This window comes from Anas acuta, chromosome 1 (assembly GCF_963932015.1).
Source record: "Anas acuta chromosome 1, bAnaAcu1.1, whole genome shotgun sequence".
NCBI lineage: Eukaryota > Metazoa > Chordata > Aves > Anseriformes > Anatidae > Anas > Anas acuta.
In genome coordinates, this window is record NC_088979.1 from 162,044,818 (window position 1) to 162,066,292 (window position 21,475).

The window sequence follows — 21,475 nt, forward strand, 5'->3', positions numbered from 1 at the left end:
ACTGTAAGTACACTGAAATATAAAATTTAGCTCTGAGTTTAACCCAAAAGACGTCAAATACACCTTTGTGTATTTGACACCAACTCTAGATGAGGAAAACGGGTTCAGTTTTAAAATGTTTGGACTAGTTTGAGTTGGTATTGTATCAAGGGCTTTGGTTGGTATGACTGTACATAGATCAACTCATACTTTAAAAGTTAATGCTGTTAGGGAGAAGAAAAAAAAGAAGTAAAGGTAGGAAAGATGTTCTGTTAGCTTTTGTTAAATGTGTATGATCAAAACAAGAACAGTGCTGATAATAACCAATTAATAGAAGTTCACAATGCAGTTTGTCTATAGTACCTCCAAAGGTACTATAGACAAAAAAAGGTACGTGTAGCAATAATATCATAATACTACCTTTTTCCCTACATAGAACTGAAACGTGCTTGTTCTGTGTCACTTATTACCAGCAGAAAAACATAAAAATAAATGCATGTTGCTTCTGTGACTTAATGCTCATTGCAGAAAACTGAATTCAGAATTTTTGATCCCCTTCTGAAAGATAGTCATAGAGTCAGGAATACATAATATTTCTCTTCTTATGCAGATGCGTCAGTTTTACTATGCAGCCAAAGCATTTGATGTTCTGGAGAGACTGGACAGTAATCCTGAATACTGGGAAGGCAAGAGAGGTGCTTGTGTTGGTGTCTTTCAAATGATCTTAGCTGGCCGAGAAGCAAAGTGAGTATTCTTTGTTTTATCTGAATTTATTTTATAGTTTTCCTATTTCCAGTTAGCTGTAAACTAGAATCTTAGATTTGAGTCAGTATTCTCATCTAGTTCTTCACTGACCTGTTGGTGAATAGAAACTCTGGCCAGTGGTTCTTTACGCAGTATTCAATTTGAAACATATCTTCTACGTCAACAGTTACAGAATATGTGGTAGAGAATACATTATCAGTGAATGCTATGAATTGTTGGCAACCAAAATATATTGGTCGTGCTACTAGGAGGAGCTAAGTTATAAATGCAGTATGTTTGTATCCTGAGGGAAAAGACCTCATTTCATGTTGATGGCCTAAGAATGGAAAACTGTCCCATGACATTTTAAGGTTCATAGAACAGAAATAAGGAAGTGTTTGCTCAGCACTTGAGGAAGGACATGGTTTCTCTAAATAATGAATAGGTGAGAGACCACTAAAATTTGCTTTCTGAAAACTGTCTGTGTCAGTAAAAGATACACATTGATGAAAGCTTAAAGGAAATGATCTCTTACTGATAATTTTGGTTTTGGCTCATTTCGTTGAATGGGAGAATGAGAGAGAGTAGTGCGGTTGTATTTAAGAACTGTTCCCTCGTGAATATTCTGCTGTGATGCCAGATGGCCATTCTCTCCTGACCAAAGTTGCTATTTCGTACATGACTGGAAGGTGTGTATCTTGGCTTCTGTACATTCCTTGTATTCCCTTCTCTGCTGGAATAATCTCATTAACTACAACACCCTTCAAGTGTCCTTTTTGGCAAGTACTGCAGTAGAAGCAGTAAAATATACATAGCTTGCCTGTTTTACATTATGAATGCAAGTTCTTGCTGTAAAGTAGCTAGCAAACTGCAGGTTCATACTGGTTTATCCTATTGGTATGGTTTGTTTCCATGCTGTTTATTTATTTGTAAGGTATAAGGTGCTTTGGCACCATTAAACTAGATGTTGCCTTATTGCAGATTAGCAAGTAGCGTAAGAGAAAAATATTTTGTTGCGTTCTGGGGAACTGATTTGCAAGAGTAAGGGTTTACATATAAATGCGTACATAGACACACACACACACACACAATGCCAAACAAAGTAGTTACATTTTGCGGGTTTTTACTTTTAATTTCTCTCCCTGTTTCAATGCACACAAGACCTTTCCCCCTCCTAGGATCTAAACTATTGTGCATTTTTACTTAGTTCTGCTCTGCAGATGAATGGACCTCTCTGTCTAGGAACCATGTTTTGCAAAATAGTTTGGATGTGGGTGCTTGTTTATTGTATCAGTCGGTTCTTACACACATTTAAATCTTTGCTTTTCACATTTGTAGAGAGACTCTACGGGAAGTAGTGCATCTTCTGAGAAGCACCGGCAATTCTCAAGTAGAATACATTATTCGCATTATGAAAAAGTGGGCCAGGGAGAACCGAGTCCCTGTCTAAGCCAGTGTCATAAAATGATCCATGTCAACTACCATTTCGTTTGTGGCTGTAAGATGTGGGTCTTGGCTTCTCCTGTGCATTCCGGGTATTTTCTTCTTTGCAGTAATTTAGGACATCAAGCAGGTTAACCCAGCTGAGTAATGATGTAGTTCAGTGAGACTGCAAAGCATTCAGCAAGTACTTCTTTTCATTAAAGTCTGATTGGTATTTTTTCTCTTATACCTATCTCTATTTCCTCATTCTAAGTTTCTCAGTTTTTTTAGTAGTCATTCCAACAGTCCACAAATCAAAGTGTTCTTCAGATGTTCCCCAGATTTCCCTGCACAAGTGACTGGAGTGCTTTGTGGTTTTTGAAAAGTATGTCTCCTGACCTTTGGAGAAGAATAATTTGTCAATTGACTGAGACAAGTCTACTGCAGCAAGTGATGGAATATGGCAAGTAGAAAGCATGTCTGTGACAACCAAAACAGGATATCTGATAACACATAAAGAATTAACATATATTACCTGCCTGGGGTAAAATACAAATCATATTTTGAGCACTGGCCTTTTCTGGATAAATCTCAACAACTAAAAACTTCTCTTTTTTTTTTTTTTTTTTAATGTCCGTAAGGATTGTTTTCTTTCTTACTGTTAATTCTGAAGATGAGAGTTAATCAGTGCCAAATGCCAAGATTCAGAATGGCTTACTTGCTTTCTAGGTTAGTAACAAAGCATCTTTTTCAGAGCACGGAGGTTTGACTGACTGGATTGTTCCATCTTGCTTTGAGATTTGACTCAAAACTCAAAATCAACACTGAAAACGTTTATCCATGTTAATGTAATTCATGTGAGTAATCCATTTAGTTTCACAGTCTTACAGATAAAGGAACTGTTTAGAATCATTTTCTTCAGCTTTTACCACCCTAGTTACAAATATATTTATTATCCTTTTGGAGATAATTACTCTCATGTGCACTAAGGAGAGCAGTTAGGAAACACACAATTCTAAAAGAAGGCAACAGTTGTAACATAGAAATGTATTATATGGTTTGCAGTGAAAAAAATCTTTGTATTTTTTTGTAAAAACAAAATTTGCAATTTGTAAATTTGTAAAATACTTCTGAAGTATTTTTGTATTGGAGGAGGAGTTTGAATACAATATTCTCTGCTGTCTGTGCTTTAATTAAAGCTTTTAATTGAATCTGCAGTTGAATGTTGGTCTGTGTTGCTTCATGCTGAAGGAATTGAAATACTATATTCATTTTGCTGTGGAAAAGGGTAAATCTGTGACTGGTCATGAAATGTTTGTTCAGTAATTATTCAAAGGCAAGCCAGTGGCCTTGGTCCTGATTTTACGATGGTTTGAAGCTGATAGTAAGGAGACTGGGTGTATATGTTCCATATACACCTTTCTGCCATATAACATGTCAGAGTTTTTTACTGTTTTAAGCAAAAAATGTGGGCATCATCATTCAGATACTTGGAAGCACGCTGGTAGTTGTGGCTATTTGCATTTACGTAAAACCTAGAAAACTGATAAGCAACAATAATAAAGTCATTCAGCAGGGGTAGTAGCAACAATACACCGATTCAAAAGAGAAAGAGTGAAAGGAGCATTACGTATTTTCACTGAAAGTGGTTATGAAACACATTTATCTTGAAAAAGCCATTTTTCTCTTCCCTACCAGTTTAATTAACTTGGAAACAGATCAGGAATACTGCTGTAAGTCTTGGTACAAAGCTTCAAAAAATCATGTTGGTGGCTTTGTAGCAGATGTTAAATGCTTCTAATTACTCCCTTTATTGAAACTTAACCTGCAGGAGAGCTGCAGAGCAGCTCCAAATCCATTGCACACCATTTTAAATGTTGGATGAATCTTCTGAAGCAAGTGTGATGGCATTACAGCACATGAGCTTGGGGACTAACTTTAAATTCTTTGTCCATGACCAGTGAAGAAGTTTTTGAAAATGTCACCTTTGTTCACTGTAGTCACAAAGTCATATTTAATACACTAAATAATGTGGATTTTAGCACAGTGCATTTTTTTGACTGGTAATATTTGTAATTTAAGGCATAAAGAACTGCGGACTGCAGGATTTTGTCTTGTGCAGTGATGAAATAAAAGATATGTTATATATTGTCCTACTATTTAGAGTCTTGGTAATACAACAGATAGGTAAGTACTATTAAAATGCAGAAGAAAAGTCCTGAAATATTGGTGTTTATTTTACCTTTGAATTGTGTTCAAATAACGTCTTTCACTATTTAATCTGAAATAATATTTAAATAATAAAAGTGTGATAGAAGTTGCCTTAGCTGATGCAGAAAGGGAATAAAAAATGTCTAAAGCAGTTTGTCAGGTGGTTAGCAGAGCTTTATCCCTGGCATTTTCCATATTTCCCCATACTGTAGGAATGTAAGGAGTTGCAGTAATCTAAATAGGGAGGAAGATGTGGAGAAAAAGTGTAACAACAAAAGGGACTTACATAGAACAAGCACACAGTGAAGAATGCATGTGCAGAGTCAGGGAAACTGCTAAATTTATTGGGTCACTAATAAGTGAATATAAAATTAAAAACAGCAGTATTTCAGGTAATGCAATGAAAGAAAGACTAAGGCAAAAAAAAAATTGCTGCATCACTAGAATTACAAGGAAGAGTATGGAAAACACAGCTATTTCTTTATACTCTGAATAAGTATCTAAATCTGGAAAATAGTACACACAGTGCACAGAAGGTATTGTGTTAGCAGTCATATTTAAACAGTGGCAGCTAGAGAAACCGAAGCCAGAACACTGTGTAACTGCTTTTAGTTGGGTGCTGACCCATTCCTGGTAAACACGGATGATGACCTTAAGTTTGGTAATACCTCAACAACGTTTGTGCCAGTAATATCCAAGTGAATTATCCTACAGGGTAGACATTTATCCTTTCTACTGCTGCAAGCGAGTTCCAGGATAAAATATACTTTGGCCAGCATCTGAACTGATACAATATAGCATCAACCCTCTTGGATTAATTCTGGAATCTAGCATATAATTCCTAAATGCAGCAGCAGCTGGATCCAAGTAATGTACTAATCTGGAGGTGGCAAGATCATTGTGAAACAAAGGTAATCTCATATTCCAACTTTGACCATGTACTCTAGCAGGCATTTAGGTCTATGTGGTGCCTTCAAGTTGAAGATCTCTCATTGATTTTCATAAAAGAGTTGTCTAAATTTGAATAAGGAGCTTGGCCATTAGATAAAAAGATGGAAAACAAACAGTTAAGTGTATAGTTGTTGTTACATGTAGTTTCACTAGATGGGAATTACACATACAATGAAGAAAACACCTGTATTTTTGCTTTTTGGCTTACTCTTTAAAAAAATATTTCCTCTATTATCTCCAGAAATAATTTCCAGTCACCCTTTTTTCACTTTCATTTCCAGACTTCCTTCCCCACATTTCATTTATTCATATGATTCCTGATTAAGTAGATAATGCATGGAAGCATCACTGGTAACCATTAAAATCAAGCCTTCAGTGGACTACTAGATAATCTGTTCTGACCCTACGTATTGCAAGGTGGTAGATTTCATCTGCTAATCTTTGTATTGAATCCAATACTTTGATTTTCCATAAAAATATTTGCCAGAAATGCTTAAAAGGTGGGTAATGAAAGATCCATTTGTTCAAATTCATAAATCACCTTTGTTCTTTTAAAAATGCACCTTAATTCTAGACTCATTTTGTTTGGCCTCATTTTCTATTATTTTCTTCTAGTGTTCATGTCTGCTATGTTAAATAGTCATTAAAGACTGGCATTCTTGTTTTTTTTTTTTTTTTCTTTTTCCCTCTTGAAGTATAAAATGCAACCCCATCAACTCTTTATTAAAAAGAACATCTCTTGTAAGGATGTTTTCCAGCTTGGAAAACTGGCAATCAGTTTGTCAACAGATTTTTTATTTTTTTTTTTTAATGTGGCTGTGTAGCACTGAGGGTAATTTATCACTGTATGTGACACTGGAATATGTTCCTCCATACTGCTGCTCACTATTCTCCTACGAGTGTACTCAAAGACTGTATTCACATTTTTTGCCATATTATCACAGAGGGAGCTCACATTAAATTGCTTTTCAACTGTGACATGACATCTAGGGTTTTTCCAGAACTATTATTTTCCAGGATACATTCTACCTTTCTGAAGAATCACCCTACCTTTAGCTCTAAGAAAAATGTATTTTGTTTGAATGCTATCAGTTTTCCACCTTACGCACATCACTGCGTGCAACTATTTTAGCCTCATTCATTACTAATCTGTTTCTCTGCAACCTTCTATTAGTGCTGTTTTGCATTTATATCTGAATGATCATGGGATATGCTGAATCATCAATTCTTCCAGGACTCTACTAAGGTAAACCCCCAAAACATTCTGTTAATGACTGACAGCTACTTTTCACCATTTGTCATTCTCCACTCATTTAATGTGTGCCTTACTAATGCTGTTACGCTACTCTTTTAAATCAGTAATACATTAGAACTGTACGTATTGCATTTGTATAACCGCTGCACAGCTAAAGTTGTAGAGGATCCATGTCATCAGAGTCAAGTATATTCCCATTCATTCTTTATTACATCAATTTTACAGATTATTGGAGATGGAGTCCCATTGTTTAAAGCTGCTTGCAAAATTTTAAAGATGTTACTACTTTCCTTTGAACTCAGATCACATTTAGAAGCCAACCACCAAAAGCTTACTTTTGAGTTTGTAGGTTTTGAACTTTTGTTTCATTTGCAACAGATAAAGTAGGTACTTGACATCTCTGGGCAATGGTCAGATCCCCAAATCCTTATAGAACTTGCTTAATTGATAAATTACACTAGCATCTATTTATAGATTTAAAAATAAAAGTCTATGTTTAGTAAAAGCTTTGATTTTTAAGAAAACTGAGTGTATTCTTCGAATTAAAAGAGAATTTCTGTTTCAGTTCATACTTAGACTCTATTGTGCCTAATTGCCCCACATTATGTTATCTTTAAGGTAATTAAAAATAACAGATGTGGTAAAGTTAGTATGGCCTTTAAAATGTTTTTACAACTAGATCCTCAGGAACCTGCAGCTTACTGTATTTCTTGTCAAAGTAGCTTATGGGATAGATTGTAGCACTTCTTAGATGTAGCTAAATAAAACTGTGGGATATGCTGTCATCTCTGAATTGCACTTTTATGGAGTCCTCAAACTGCACTTTAAGCTGGCCCTTAACTAGGGAAGAGTGATGAGCCTCAGACTTCACCATCTGTTCCTTGATCACGGTAATCAACTTTCAAGTGGTCAGTTCTGTGAAAAACGACACACAACAATGCAGAATTGTATAGAATACAATATCATTTTAATAACACAATAATGTAGAGATGGCTTATGCTACGTAGAAAAGATCCAGGCTTCAATTCTAACAGTTGCATTCCACATTGCAATACTACAGCTTTAATTTTATTTGCTGATTCTGTACTTCTTAAGAATGATGGGGTCATTATGTGTGTCTGCTCCAAAGCTAGTGGTAATCTTTGCCTTGCCTTTCATCAGCAGGTGTGCATACAGGTCGAGGCCATTATATGGGTAGCCATCATGTGATAAAAACTGATCATCTAACTTTGCAGAGCTGTTCAATTAAATAATATTACATGAAGTAAATGTCCCTCTATATCAGCAATCTACCTTTCTATCTAAGAAAACTTTAGAATAATCAAATTGGCAGACCTGATAAACAAGGTCTTAAACTGTCTGGTATATTCGCACTACTGATGGTTATCATAGTAATTGTATTCTACAAGTTCAATCTTACTTTTGTCCAACTTATTCATGAAGTCACAAGTGCTTTAGTTGTCACTGAACAAACTGAGATGGGAATTAGTTGTATAAAAAACAATTGGTTTTCCCCACCACTTAAAAGCAGAAGAGCTATTTTCTGGTCAGAGCAAAGTAGTTTCTGAGGCCAGTTTTACAAGACTTCCCACTCAATTTAGCTAGCTATTCTCAAATAGGTCCTGTTGTAGTGTCTGTTTTTCATTTCTGCATGTTTTCCCTTCCCTATCAAGTGTTTTCTCTTCCAATCTACCCACTAACATGTGACTAGCCTTACAGTGCTGTCATAAAGTTTTCCACCTATCTCTTCCTCCCCTCATCCCACCTCTTACTTGCCTTGCCCTACTTCACAGAAACATTCTAGTTAACATTTGTTCAAATTTATGAAATATGCTAAATCCTATGGAGGACTACAAACGAGTACGACACTTACGAAATAAGTAACTTTAAAATACCTTAAAACCATGAGGAAGTCTTCAGATAAGTACTCAATATAAGCTAAATCCGACTGTATAATTACTTATCAGTGTAAGGGGGAATTCTGTCAAGGCCGGGAAAATGGCATTTGAAATACAGCCATCATGCAGAAAATGTAGATTGTTCTCACAAGCATTTCTGGTATGTAGCAGCCGCTCTTCTTAAAATTCTCACTGCTATTGCTGCTACACTTTAATATTCTGAAAAGTCTTTAAATTTCATACATCTTCTCAAAATACAACATGAGGTGGTAAGAAAACAGAGTTTAATAAAATGCCATTTGTCTGTTTAAATTATTCATGTATGGAAAATCACTTTTCACGAGTAATTTTTCAGATGCTATTTTTAATACTGTGGCAACTCAAAAGCAGCTTTGTGTTGAATCTGCAGGCTTGGTATGTAGTTAATTCTTGGTGATGAATATGTGCTTTGCTTTTTGAAAGCAATTTGGCTTGGAAATAAAATCATGGAAGTATGAAAATGCTGAACTGTGCATGCAAAGTGTACCTTGACTATTCTGATCATAAGCTTATATGAATGTTAAAAATGTTGTAATTTGTTTATGCAATCACCCTCAGCTGTCTGTGATAACGTGTACTTATTTAGATATAGTACTTTATGTGAGGCAAAGCAGTTTCCAAAGTGCTGAGAGGCACTGAAAGAGGTGGTTAGGAAATTGGAGTTTTTGTAAAACCAGTCTGAAAGCCAAAAGAGAAACCTAGAGAAGAGGAAAAAAAAAATGTCTTCCAAGGTCACAGCCAAATACTACTTTGTATGTCAAACATTTCCTAGAAGGTTGTTTTGCAATCATGTAATATATATAATTCTCCTTTTTGGGAGGGTGAACATGCTTGAAAGTTGTTTCCTGAACAGTGACTATACTTTTAAAAAATACACATTATAGTATCTAATACATGAAAGCATTTTCTGATAATTACTAAAATATTTATATTTTACTAAACCCAGAAAATACCACCATGTGAGTGACCAAGGCCAGTCAGGCCTGCAGTGTGACTGGGTCCATTTTCATGGGCACCATGCAGCAGTATTTGTCTTGTCCTAGGTCAGCACTTAAAAGAGAAACCTCAACAAGAGCGTCTATGGCACATTAGCTTTTGTATCGCTGCGAATTCCTTCCAGACCCTTTTACCCCATTAAATTACTAGTGCTTTTAGTGTAGAATTGCCATTCAAGCAGAGAATTCTATACAAAGCCAATCTTTCTTATTCACCTTACAGGTAGGTGGGGTAGCTACTTAAAATTGTGACTCATAGATACTTGTGTGCTTTTAATTACTATTGGAAGAATAAAACCAGCAGACAGCGCTGTGAAGATAAGACAATAACCTGACTCCAGAGTTTCAGCCAGGCTGGTAATCTTCGGCTGCCTCCAGGGGTGCTGGCCTGATGGAACAGGCTTTTCACTCAGATAAGTATCCCATTCAGCAAGCATCTTTAAAGAAACAGGGCAAATGAGAAAAAAACATGAGACACATGACTCTTTCCTGAGCACATAATCCCTTTCAATCTCTGTAAATATGTAGGTGTTTTTACACTGTAAAAGGAGCAGGTATGAATCATAAAAGAGCTACCATTAAGGAAACCTTTCTAAAGGCAGCTGATTTTAAATTTTAAACTCAGACTTTTGTGTGTGTGTGTGTTACTGTGTGTGTGTGTGTTACCTCCACAAAATCCCGTGTTTATTTCTGATGTATTTCATCTTGCTACTCAAAGAAAATTCCAGGATTTTAGGTAAAAGGTTATTTTAAAAGGTTATTTTATCTTTTGTAGTTTGTTTGTTTAAGTCTTTTTGTTACTACTTAGAAGTTTTTGGTTTGGTTTGGCTTTTTTTTGCCACATTCCTTCCTCTTCCTTAGCAAAAGGTGTATCTGCAAGGAGGAATTTCCTGGTGATTCTAGATCTCATACTAATCTTCGCTGCTTGGCAGAGTATCTCAGATGCTGATATTCCCTAATTAATTTCAGTTAAGACACAGAGGCCACACACTTCACCTAGGTTCATTACTACTGGAGAAGTTTGCAGCTTGTTTGTCAGCCTCAGCTGACACCCTTAACATTAGGAGAGCTTAAAGATGAAAGTTGCATACTTGTTCTAGCAAGGAATCTTAACAACAGAAGCAGAAACAATTATTAACAATTAAGTAAAAAATAAAATGTAACAAGAAAAGTGTTCTTATCTTGCTAGTTAGAATTGACTCTGGTGCTGTTACCTGAGGGAAAAAATTACCAGCATTCTGCTTGGTAAATGCGCATACTTAAGAGCTGATGTTTAATATTAGGTAGAAGACTTAAATCTCACCTCCTCTTCAGGATCAAAAGCTCTTCCCAAGTTTGCTTTTCCTTGACCGAGATGCAGTTCTTCTTTCCATTTTCTCTCATTATTTTTCTTCCTAACCTGGCTCATGCTGCAATTCCATGGCAATGCAGCTTTTGAAGCTTTGAATTTTCTCAGAGGTTCCTCTAAGTTATGATCTTCTGGTTTTTATTAGCTTAGATTAAAGGATATTACAGTATTCTATAGATCATAAAAATCACTAATCGCAGCGGTAATGTCAGTTCGAAATTCTCTTTGAGAAATTACATGTGAACAGTAAAGACAGTAGATTTAGGTAACACTCACCCTTTGGCTGGCTGGGGAACTCACACCACTATGATATTCGCAGTCCTGTAAATCCCTTTGCTTTTGTAATGTGAAGACTTGCCCTGCTGAGATAAAAGCCAACATTCTGTTTTTGTCAGCTACCTACTAGATACCCAGCGCTGCCTTTTTTGCTGTCCAGGCACACAACAGTTCTAGAAGACCATTCTTGATTTCAGGAAGTGAAGCACCTAAATCCACTTCTAAAGGCAAAAACTGTTTTCAGCATGAGGCCTCTAGTTCCAAATTGCTGCTACTTGAAAAATAAAAGTTCCTGTTGTCATTGAAAATTTGAGCTTTTTTTCACTTTTTGAACTTTTGTTCAAAGCTGTTCTTAATATTCTTGAAACAGCTCCAGTGTCTCATAGCCTCAAACTTTAACTCTCCAAGAAGTACGGTTTGACCAGTTCACAGGGTACAATATACCAACGCATGGGATAAAGTTGACCATCACTGTTCCTCTGCCTTGAAATAGTGATAAATAAGAACTATAACTGCCCTTCTAAAGTATATCCTAATCACCTGAAGCCAATACACTTTTTCTAGTCCTCAACATCTGATATTTCTCTACCTGCCTACAATCCTTCTAAAGCAGAGTCTACATAACTAAATAGAGAACTTTGGACCTTTTAAGGATGTGGTAGCTGGTGACAACTCTAAAAACATGTGCCTGATTCCAACCTGGCAAGATTAAGTGGTACTTAATCCTACCTAGATAGGATAGAGAAAGTTTGAGGTATGTTCTGCAGGAAATTGTATTTATAATTAAAAGAAGAGGAGAGGGAAGTATCCTCAGAGAAAATTATTTTTTCCAGATTGTTTGTATGGCGTTAATGCTTGGTTTAGAGAAATAGAAGGGTTTTATTATTCCTTGAGCTGTGTTGTGTTCATTTTTCTGCATTTATTCAAAGTCTCTTGATCGATCTTGATTTCAGAATGGTCATGGCACTTGTTTTCTGGATCTGGCAGAAGACAACACAGGAAAAATGTAGGAAGGGAAAACACGTCCAAACAAAACCAAAACTGTATGTGAATTCAGAGAGCCTCATTACAAAAAATAAACAAGCAAGAAAAAAGAAAAAAAGAAAAAAAAAAACAGTAATGCCTCCCACATTGCTGGTGCAGCAGATTCTTGTGATGCAAAAGCAGCTCTAGCAAAGGCTACACAAACATCATCCTACCTGCAGCTGGAGCAACTCCTGACACAGCAATGAATGTTGCAGCTGCTGTTGTGGCAGTTTTAGAGGAAGGACCGTGACAATCAACAAGATGCCTGGCTGGGACGTAAGAAACCAAGATATCAGGAAGATGTGGTGAGGAAACAACCCGTGGAAAATGAGGATATTCTCACAAAAACAAAGCCCCAGATGGATAGGGGTGTCCTTTGGAGACTTTTGAGTGGCTGGCACAGGCATGAGTTGGCTTTCAGTACAGCTCCTACCTCACTGGAGCTTCCAGTATAAAACACTTTTTTTTTTTGTTTCCCTACATTTTATGCACATTATAGAGCATACAAACAATACGTAGTCTGAGGCACGGCTAAACCCCAAAGAACAAAACAAGTAGCAGAACAGGAAAACAATGATTAGAACAAAAACAAATCTTCTTGAAACTGTTTGGTACAGCACAAGCTGGTGTATTCAAAACGAAATTCATAAAGAACTTAGGCTCTAGTGGATTTGCTTTGTTTTTTGGGAGTCTTTCTAGCTGCTTACAGCATCTTTTACAAAATGTAATGATAACTTATTCCAGTGCTTGCTATGCTTGGATCTGCAGCTGTTTCTTTCTGGTTTAGTTCAAGACACCAAGATACAGAGCCCCTGACAGTTAGCAACTGTCTTTGCTAACTTCACTTTAAATTCAGAGACTTAGAACTGTTATTTGTCTAGCTGTATAAACAAATGGTGAGCTTCATAAGAAATGTGTGCTCCAAGTTGATCAGAGGTCAGACAAAATAGATCTCTGATGATTTATTTGTCTAATTAAACTCCTAGAAGAGAGGAAGAAGAAGAGAGAATAAAAATGAAAGAGTAAATATCTACAAAAACTTTAGATGTGAAAGGATGCTACTCCTATCAAAGTCTGCAATGTGTTAACTTAGAACAAATGGCTGTCTGCAGTTTCCAAGAACTACTACTATTTTTCTCTGTAACTCTATCAAAGGTCTAATCAGTTATTGCTGTCTCTTTTTTTTCTTATTTAAAAAGCATGTTGCAAATCTGACCAGGATGTGGTTCCAAGTGTATCTACACAACAATCAACAGAATTTAAAGTACTGACTCTAGATGCAAGCCTGATTTTCTTGTGCTGTACCTATCTTAAATTTGTTATTTCTAAATACGTCTTATGAGACTGAAAGATAGAATTGATTTTTAGGTTGAATACTTACAATGCACAGCTTATCTTCACCCTTTTCCAAGGATATGTGCACATATTACCTACAAACACAAATTGTTGTATTCCTGTTACTATACGGTGCTTATTTCAGTCTCCAGTCTCCCATCTGGTAATTGAAAACAAGCATTCAGCAAAGCCACAGAACAGCCCATGATTTCTACCTAAGACTTCTGCTTTCTGAACACTAAATTGCTCTTTTGACAGGGAAAGGCCCCCTTCTGTCTTCGCAAAGCTTAATGACACAGGCTGTGTAGAAGCTTTGATGAGGACTAGAATCTGCCTGGCAGGATCTGCAGGTCTGTAGCTTAGTGATGTTGAGTCCAGAAACACATTGCTTATTACATGTCTCCTCCAATAGCTGCATGAAATTTTCAACAGGAGAACAGGTGGGATTTACAAATAATCTTACAAAGTTGAAAGTCAAAATATATTTGAGGAATATCTCTGCCAAGCTTGCTAGTTGCACTGGAACCTGCAAGGTTTTAAGATAAAACAAGTTCCTTTGACTACAAAGCTCAACAAAGGCTTTCAAAAGGACTTCAAAAGGACAGCCTGTTTCTCAGATCAGGTCAGGCACTCCACTGACTTCCTGTTGCAAGTAAGATTCTGGAATGTCCTCTGCTGTAGTGAACCAAACTTTTTGGTAACACCATTCCAGTGTCATGAATCTTCTCTGGCGTCTAGATGAAAGTAAGTCAAGTCAAAAAACTTCATATGCAGTAAGAAGAAACCACTGTGTGCTGTGATCAAGAGTGAAAAGTGGGGTAATGTTCTATATGGAATGGTCTGTTGTAATTATTCAAATACAGATATGTAAATCACACTTGTCTTGCATCACATGAGTACATTTTTAAAAAGAGAACAAAACTTGTCCTTCCCAGTGGAAAGAGGAAAAGAAATGTAACATTTTTCTGTCTGCTCCCAAACAGTTGGAGAATACAGTGCATATGAGGGTGTTTATAACTTCCTGAAACTCAGCAGTTTTGGTGGCATACCTCCGTCTGGAGATACCAGCACCCAGTCTGGCAAAGTAGGTGGTGACAGACTGAAATACTTGTGCACTTGCAGGCAGCTCTTGCTCGCGGAGGAGGGAGCCTGGCTGCTGCTCTTACCCTGCCTAACTTGTGTCTTGAGGACACCTCGTTCTCAACACCCCAGAACTGCTTCCCGTGAGCAGAACTGGCACCCTCCGCACCCGAGGTGGCCACGGAGCTCCATGTCCTCGCAGGACCACGTCGCTGCCACCGCAGGCCCCAGTGTCCTGCAGAACAGGCTGCCTCAGCCCAGGGAGCAGCATGGACAAAGCCGGTCCCCTCAGGTGGCCGCACAGATGCTTCCACAGCCCAGATGCCTCCACACCGCCACCTCACACCCTGGCACCGACTGTCCCCCCCCTCCCCTCCCCTCCCCAGAATTAAAGAGTCTCGATCGTTTTTCATATTTGGAGGTTTTTATTTTTTATTTTGGTGATTGACGCTCATTCGCCGGGCACCTCTGCGGGGTAGAGGTGCCGGCGCGGCCCCCCCCCCCCCCCCCACACACACACACACTTCGGGGGTCCCTGAGGGCGGGCCCGGCCGTTGGTCCGCCATTGCCCCGCGCGGCGCGGCCCGTTTAAGGCCCGGCCGGCGGGCGGCGTGCACATCGCCACGGCAACCGGGGGCGGGCGGGCGGGCGCGCGGCGGGCGCGGTGACGTCGAGGGGCGGGAGAAGGACGGGGGGGGGAAGCCGAGCGCTCCGAGCTGCGAGGCGGGGCGGCGCCGCCGGCCTCGGCCGCCCGGTGGCGCATGCGCGGGCTGCGGGCCTGCTTCTATTTATGTGGGGGGGCGCCAAGATGGCGGGGGCGGCGAGGAGAACGTAGGGGGGCAGCTCCGACCGGGCGGCGGAGCGGGGGAGGGGAGAGGGAGGGAGGGAGGAGCAGCCGAGGGGGAGGGAGCGCGGAGCGCGGTGTCACCGGGAGGCGGGGGCCGGCCGGCGGGCGGGCGAGCGGGGCGGGCGGGGGGTGGGGGGAGGCGGCGGAGGATGGCGGAGCCGCGCCGGGTGCCGTTGATCAGCCTGTCACCCGTGAGGCGCCGCGAGGCCGGGAGCCCGGCGCTGGAGCGGGAGCCGGAGCCGCCGCCGGGGATGGTGGCGGGCCGCGAGGCGCCGCTGTTGGAGCCGCCGCACGAAGCCTCCCGGCCGGAGCCGCCGCCGCCGCTGCCGCTACCGCCCCGGGAGAGCGGAGCCCGCCTGGAGCCGCCCCGGGAGCCCCCCCGGCCCGAGCCGCAGCCGCCGCGGGAGCCCCCCCGGCCCGAGCCGCCGCCGCCGCCGCGCCAGGGCAGCCGGCAGGAGCCGCCGCCGCCGCAGGAGGCGCTCCCGCTCCGCCAGACGGTCCGCCTGGAGGTGGTGCTGAAGGACCCCACCGAGGAGGGCTGCGTGGAGTTCAGCTACCCGGAGCTGCTGCTCTGCGGGGACTCGCGGGTACGGGACCCCCCCGAGGCCCGCGGGCCCTTCCCCGAGGCCCGGCCGCTGCCCGCCCCGTCCTGCCTGGGGGGGGGCGGCGACGCAGGGGGAAGTCCGGCGGCCTCGCCGTGCCTCCGGCCTCCTCCCGGCCTGAAGGGGAAGGCGAGGCGGCGCCCCGCGGCTCCTGGGCTCCCGCATGGAGCTGGCGAGCACGTCCCGTGCCCCTCGTGCCCGGCCCTCTGCCCCTCGCCCGTTTCCTGCCCTGTGTCCGCTGTGCCTGGGAGGGTTTATTTCAGTTTTGCTTTGCCGCCGACGGAATGGAGCTGTTACACTGCCGGGCCGTTTATTTCAGGTTCTCTGTAGGCTCTGGGCAAGTGAATGAAGAGTTAGTAGTCTGGCTCCGCTGTGAGCCTCGTGGAGCAGTGAAGTGTGCGTTAAGCAGTCCTGGAGATGAGTTTCTGCAGTCTGAGGAGGGGGCAGGGGTGATTCAGAGTTGTTGTTGGCACTGTAACCTCACCTGTAACTGTCAGAAACTTCACTCCAAAAGAAACTACTTCCCTTTTTCCTCCCAAACAGAAAATACTTCCTACTCGAGCTGCTTTGGTTTTTAAGGGGAAAAGCTGGTGCAGACAACTTAAAGAAGCAAGTGGCATCAGCCAGAGAGGCTCTGCTTTCAAGTAGGAATGAGAGATGCATGTCCTTAAACTGGCCACACTTGATCCAGTCACTCACAGGGAGTTAAGGACATGATAAAGTTGGAATTGATTTAGGTAGTTGTGGCTTCTCTTAATGTAAGTACTCAGTTTTAGAGAAAGTTCCTATCTTCTTGTAAAAGGGAAGGGGCAGCCACTACTGACAAGGTTGTGGTAGTTTTGGTTGAAAATTAAAAGCAAATAGCAAGTACCAGCAGTGATACTGTCAGTAGGTTTTTCAATCAGAACTAACTCAAGATCGGTTAAAACCTTCAGTTTTATGAAGAAAAGCGTTTTTAGATGATGCTGATTCTGTAACGGTACTTACCACTCTGTTGGCTTTTTTCACTGTAGTAGGAGGGATGTAGAATTGGATTGTTGTCAAATGTAGAAGACAGAAAAATCAATGGCTGATTTTAATAATCCCTCGGAGATCTTCTGATACAAGTTAAAAGGTTGTTCCTTTTGTTCATCCTGTCCTACAGCTGTTGTGGGCAAACAGTGCCCGTCACGACTCCTCCAAATTGTAGCAGTAGTCTGCTGCTCTGTGAAGTGCCATCTTTCTGAGCAGTTCCTGTGCGAAGGTAGAAGTTGTGTTAGTGTTTAGCAGTGGTTCAGTGTATGGAGGCTGACTTCTGCCTTTGGCAGTCTCAAGCTCCATAATTGCTTTTTTCTGTAGGTTGGTAATACGTTAATTGCATAAGTGGGGACAAAATGACATTTTAACATAGTTCTGATGCAAATTCAATGTATTCTGGAGAGAGGGAAAGGAAAAAAAGAAGTGGATTTTTGGTACAATTGGAATCAGAGAATTATGCTTTTAAGATAGAAATAGGGTTAAGATTGTTTTATAAGAAATCCTGTTTTTTTTTTCAGCTCTATGTAGAATCCAGATTGAAAATCAATAGATGGTTATGTCCCATTTCTTGCTGGACTGTATAGAAAAACAACTGATTATGTAAAAAGTGTCAGATGTTGTGTAGTTGTCCTTTCAGTTTAACTTCTTGCTTGTTACAGGGTAGAAACTGAAAAAGCTTCTTTGATGTGGTGTGGGAAGGACTTACAATCTTGTATCAGTCAGCATGAAAAGAGCGGAAACGCATTTTGCTCACCCATAAAACTAGTGTATCAAGGTTCTTTTGTGGTTAAAGAACGTTAAAGAGGAGAATTTGCTCTGCGTAGTGCAGGAGGATTAGGATAACAGAAGTGTGTCTCTTACCTGCTCATTCTCAGACCAACAAATTATGTAACCTGTTCAAAGTCCTAAAATAGAAACAATTAGGAAAGGAAAACTGATCCTGCTTGCTGAGTACAGTAGCTCTGGAAGAGAAAACTACCTTGTTAAAATGGAACTTGACCAGGAAACTTTGTCCCTCTGCCACTTTTCTACAGAATCTGTGAGGTTTTTCTCTTGAGCAGGTAGTAACTAGTTGGCAGTTAATGCTGTAGTTGTAAATTCTGAAATCCAGACCTCAGTTTATTTCTGTAATGAATCAGCTTGACATGAACAGTTCATGCAAACTTAGTTATGCAAACTGTTTTTGTAGGGTAAAGATTGATTGGGTTTTCTGAAGGCTATTGTTTGCTCCTTATCCCTTATAAGTTGCTCAACTTCCTTATAACTATTCCCATTTGAGTTCAGCGTTACATAATTAGGAACACATCTTTATCTTGTAGTGCTGCTTCAAGCTGCAGCAACCCATAACAGTTTTCCAGAGGTCGGCCGTTCCCATACGTCCGGGAAGGATGTATGGGAATTACTTGAAACATTGCTTTAATAGGTCCCTTAAACAGTTAAAAAAAAAAAAAAAAAAAAAAAAACAAACCAACAACAACAAAACCCACCAAACTTGCTTGACAGTATGAACATCACATTTTTTAATTCTAAAGTCAGGTTTTCAGCCTGAATGAGAAGCTAGGGGAAGTGTTTACAATAAACCTGTGATGTCCTTGTCCTACTTTTTTATCTTAAGAAAGACAGCATCCTTTGGTGGAGTTGTTAGTATAGTTCATGTTTTGGTAGGAGTTATTTATGTAGAACTTCTGGCACGTGAGTAACAGAATAGTGTGGTTGAAGAGTTTATTTGCCTCTTTAACTGGCAGAAAGAAAAGTATGCCTCCTTTTCTGCTGGTGCATTTTGAAGCTTGCTGTGTAAAACTGAACGTGAAGTGGATAAGCCAGAAGCTCAAGTTGGTTTCTGCCAGACAGGCTGTGAAGGTACTGAAGTAGTAACATCTTGAAGCTTCTTGAGTGGCAGAGCCCTTAGATACACTGTCAGGATTAAAATTTGCCAAAACTTAACTATTCAAAGCAGTAGTCAGCTATGGCTTTGAGTGTTTGGTAGAGAGAGGAAAGTTAAAAACTTTAGTACTAAATTTTACTTGACCTCTGGCCTCAACTTGTCTTTATTTCACAATTTAAAAAAAAAAAAAAGCCATTTCCCTAGCAGATGTGGAGTAGGTTTTCCCCACTAATGGAGGAAAAAGGGTGTTGCGTGAGCTGAGCAGGTTTTTTTTTAAAGTTTTATATTAAGTTACGCTTGCAAGAAATGTGTATGTAACCGATTAGTTGTTTCACATTTAACTATAACCCTCTTTTACGTTTTTTTCCTCGAAGTACTCAGTTTTCACACTGTGGGGAGGATCTTGCTCTTCAGAGTGTAGAGAACATCTTTTTTGTTCCTGTAGTCTATCATGAATCTTCATTCATTGAGCAGTCCATGCATGTGGTGGAGTTAGTTGGCATCCATAAAGGCTTAACTTGGTTCTGTCATGTTGTAGCATCTTCTTGCACCCTTCCCTGTACAAGAACTACTGTATTTTATATATAGGCTCTGATTTGAAGGTTGTGGCTCCATTCTTCTGTTGTACTTTTTCTGAGAGGAGGGGAAAAAAAAAAGGGCAAAACTTGTCATACTCTTGATTATTGTTCATTGACTTCTTGTCAGTGAAAACTCAGTGTGTGCTTCCTGCTTATTTGTACAGCTGGAGTATTAAATCATTCTTCTGGCTGCTGTAGTGGCAGTCTTGTGATATTTGTGCTATGAGTACAGTTTTCTGAAGAAAAAAATAACAGTAAGACTTCAAGGCACATTAGTTATGGCTATGATTTTGCGTTGTAGTCTTCTAGTTGCTTTCTTGCTGATTAGCCTACCAGGTACACCTTCCATATGGTGTCTAAGAGGATCATGGCACCAGTAGGATAGGCACTAGAGTAAGTTGAACTGAGAAGAATTTAAGTGTAGGGGGAGTTCTTTCTCTGCAAGCTCCAACAGTACTGATTTTCTCTTATGCTTATACTTTTGGCCAAGGTTGTAGTGGAATACTTGAATATATATAACTTTGGGTCTCTTCTGTTTGTGCTCTCATTAGAAGAAAAGTAACTGAATGATAATTGAATGGATTAAACCCATTTTTGGAGAATAAGCATTTGGGCACAGTCTTCAGGGTATAGAATTAATACTAAATAGTCAGTTTATTGACATTTCATGGTTTTTTATTAGATGCACTCTGCGCTTCTCTTGAAATTGAATGTATGCTTCTGCCTTTTTCAGAAGAAGTCAGTTCACTCAGAAGATCCTTTTAATGATGAACAACGTGAGCGGCATGAAGTGGAAATGCTAGCCAAGAAGTTTGAGGCAAAATATGTGAGTTACTGTACCTTTGTTAAACATGCAAATAATTAATCGTGGTAACTTAGTGTGGCATGGATGTTAATGTCAGGGTTTTTTTCTTAAAGAGCTGCTGAAGTAATGTCAAATGATTTGTGTATATCTGAGCTGCTTGTCTCATTTATATTTCATCTAAGTAGCTTGAAGCTTCTACAAGCTTATTAGGCAAGTCTGCTAAATAGATCTGTCTATAGGATATTATAGCTTGTGAAGCTATTCTTGGAAAAGCTTCGTATATAAATACAACTGAGTAATAGATGCAGATCGATATTAATGATAAATACTGTGCTGGAGGGAAGAATTTGTACATAATGCTGTTGTGCACTATTGAACAGTTATTCTGTTTGTGCTAAATACTGATGAATCGTGATGAATTTCTGACTAGTTTAGAATGCTTCCATAGGAAGCTGTTGTTATCACTTGATGAGTTTATCTTGTAGCTGCCAGCTGCCTAAAGATACTCTGCTGACTCCTGAAAGTGTAACATGAATGACTTGAACGACACTAGGTATTAATATAGAGGCTTTCAATAATAAATGAAGGTAGAAATCAGTAAATGTTGTCTTAAAACCACACCCAAACAGGTCTTTAAGAATTCATATGGGTAGGGTTGGGTGATTAATTCTGAGCTGGCAATCAAAACTCATCATGCCTAGACACGTTGATATTCTGGATTACTAACAGAGCACCTCAATAATAAAGAAGGGAAACAACCGTCATTTGTATCTTTTACTATTAATACACATATTAAGATTTTACTTTTTCGTGGGGAAGACAAATTTCTTGGCGTGTCAGGTCTAAATATTCTGTAGAAGTAATTACTATTTCAGAACATGTTTGCTGTGATACGTAACAAAATAAATCCTTAAAGTGAAAAGAATCAGTTTTGGAGGAATCGATAGAAACTCGATATACCCAGTATATTCTGAAGGCAGTTCCATAATACTGTTTGCTTTTCATTTAAATGATAAATTATTTTCATGAACTTGAGAGGGAAATGTTATAATTGTACTTTTCTAGAAAACGAATTTCCATAATATAAGTTAAGGATTTTATAATGTTCTGAGACAAGCTGCTTAAGTATAGCAGATGAAAGCCAGTGTAAAGCATGAAAGGAATATATGTAGGATGGTATGG

General features: G+C 39.8%; 2 protein-coding genes and 1 long non-coding RNA gene across 5 annotated transcripts in view; 2 read left to right on the top strand and 1 right to left on the bottom strand.

Annotated features, from left to right (window-relative positions):
• IFT56 (intraflagellar transport 56) overlaps positions 1–14,932 on the top strand; it is a 59,668-nt gene extending 44,736 nt beyond the window's left edge. The window contains exons 17-18 of one of the 3 annotated variants that reach the window (XM_068668996.1): positions 590–723; positions 12,072–14,931. In XM_068668996.1, the coding sequence (XP_068525097.1) occupies positions 590–723; positions 12,072–12,291 (354 nt within the window). In that variant the 3' untranslated portion in view covers positions 12,292–14,931. Of the gene's footprint in view, positions 1–589; positions 724–2,061; positions 3,363–12,071 lie in introns of those variants that run through there. The other 2 variants (XM_068668997.1, XM_068668998.1) reach the window with 2 other exon arrangements.
• Positions 8,824–11,205, bottom strand: LOC137849414 (uncharacterized). The gene is made up of 3 exons (XR_011091875.1): positions 11,119–11,205; positions 10,798–11,013; positions 8,824–9,931 (listed from the first exon to the last, which is right to left on the bottom strand). It is a non-coding gene; the product is annotated as an uncharacterized lncRNA (long non-coding RNA).
• Positions 14,933–15,391: 459 nt separating the features above from the next.
• The window catches only part of UBN2 (ubinuclein 2), a 54,129-nt gene continuing 48,045 nt past the window's right edge, over positions 15,392–21,475 (top strand). Inside the window, exons 1-2 of the mRNA XM_068668999.1 lie at positions 15,392–15,993; positions 20,222–20,314. Of these exons, the coding sequence (XP_068525100.1) occupies positions 15,556–15,993; positions 20,222–20,314 (531 nt within the window). The 5' untranslated portion in view covers positions 15,392–15,555. The remainder of the gene's footprint in view (positions 15,994–20,221; positions 20,315–21,475) is intronic.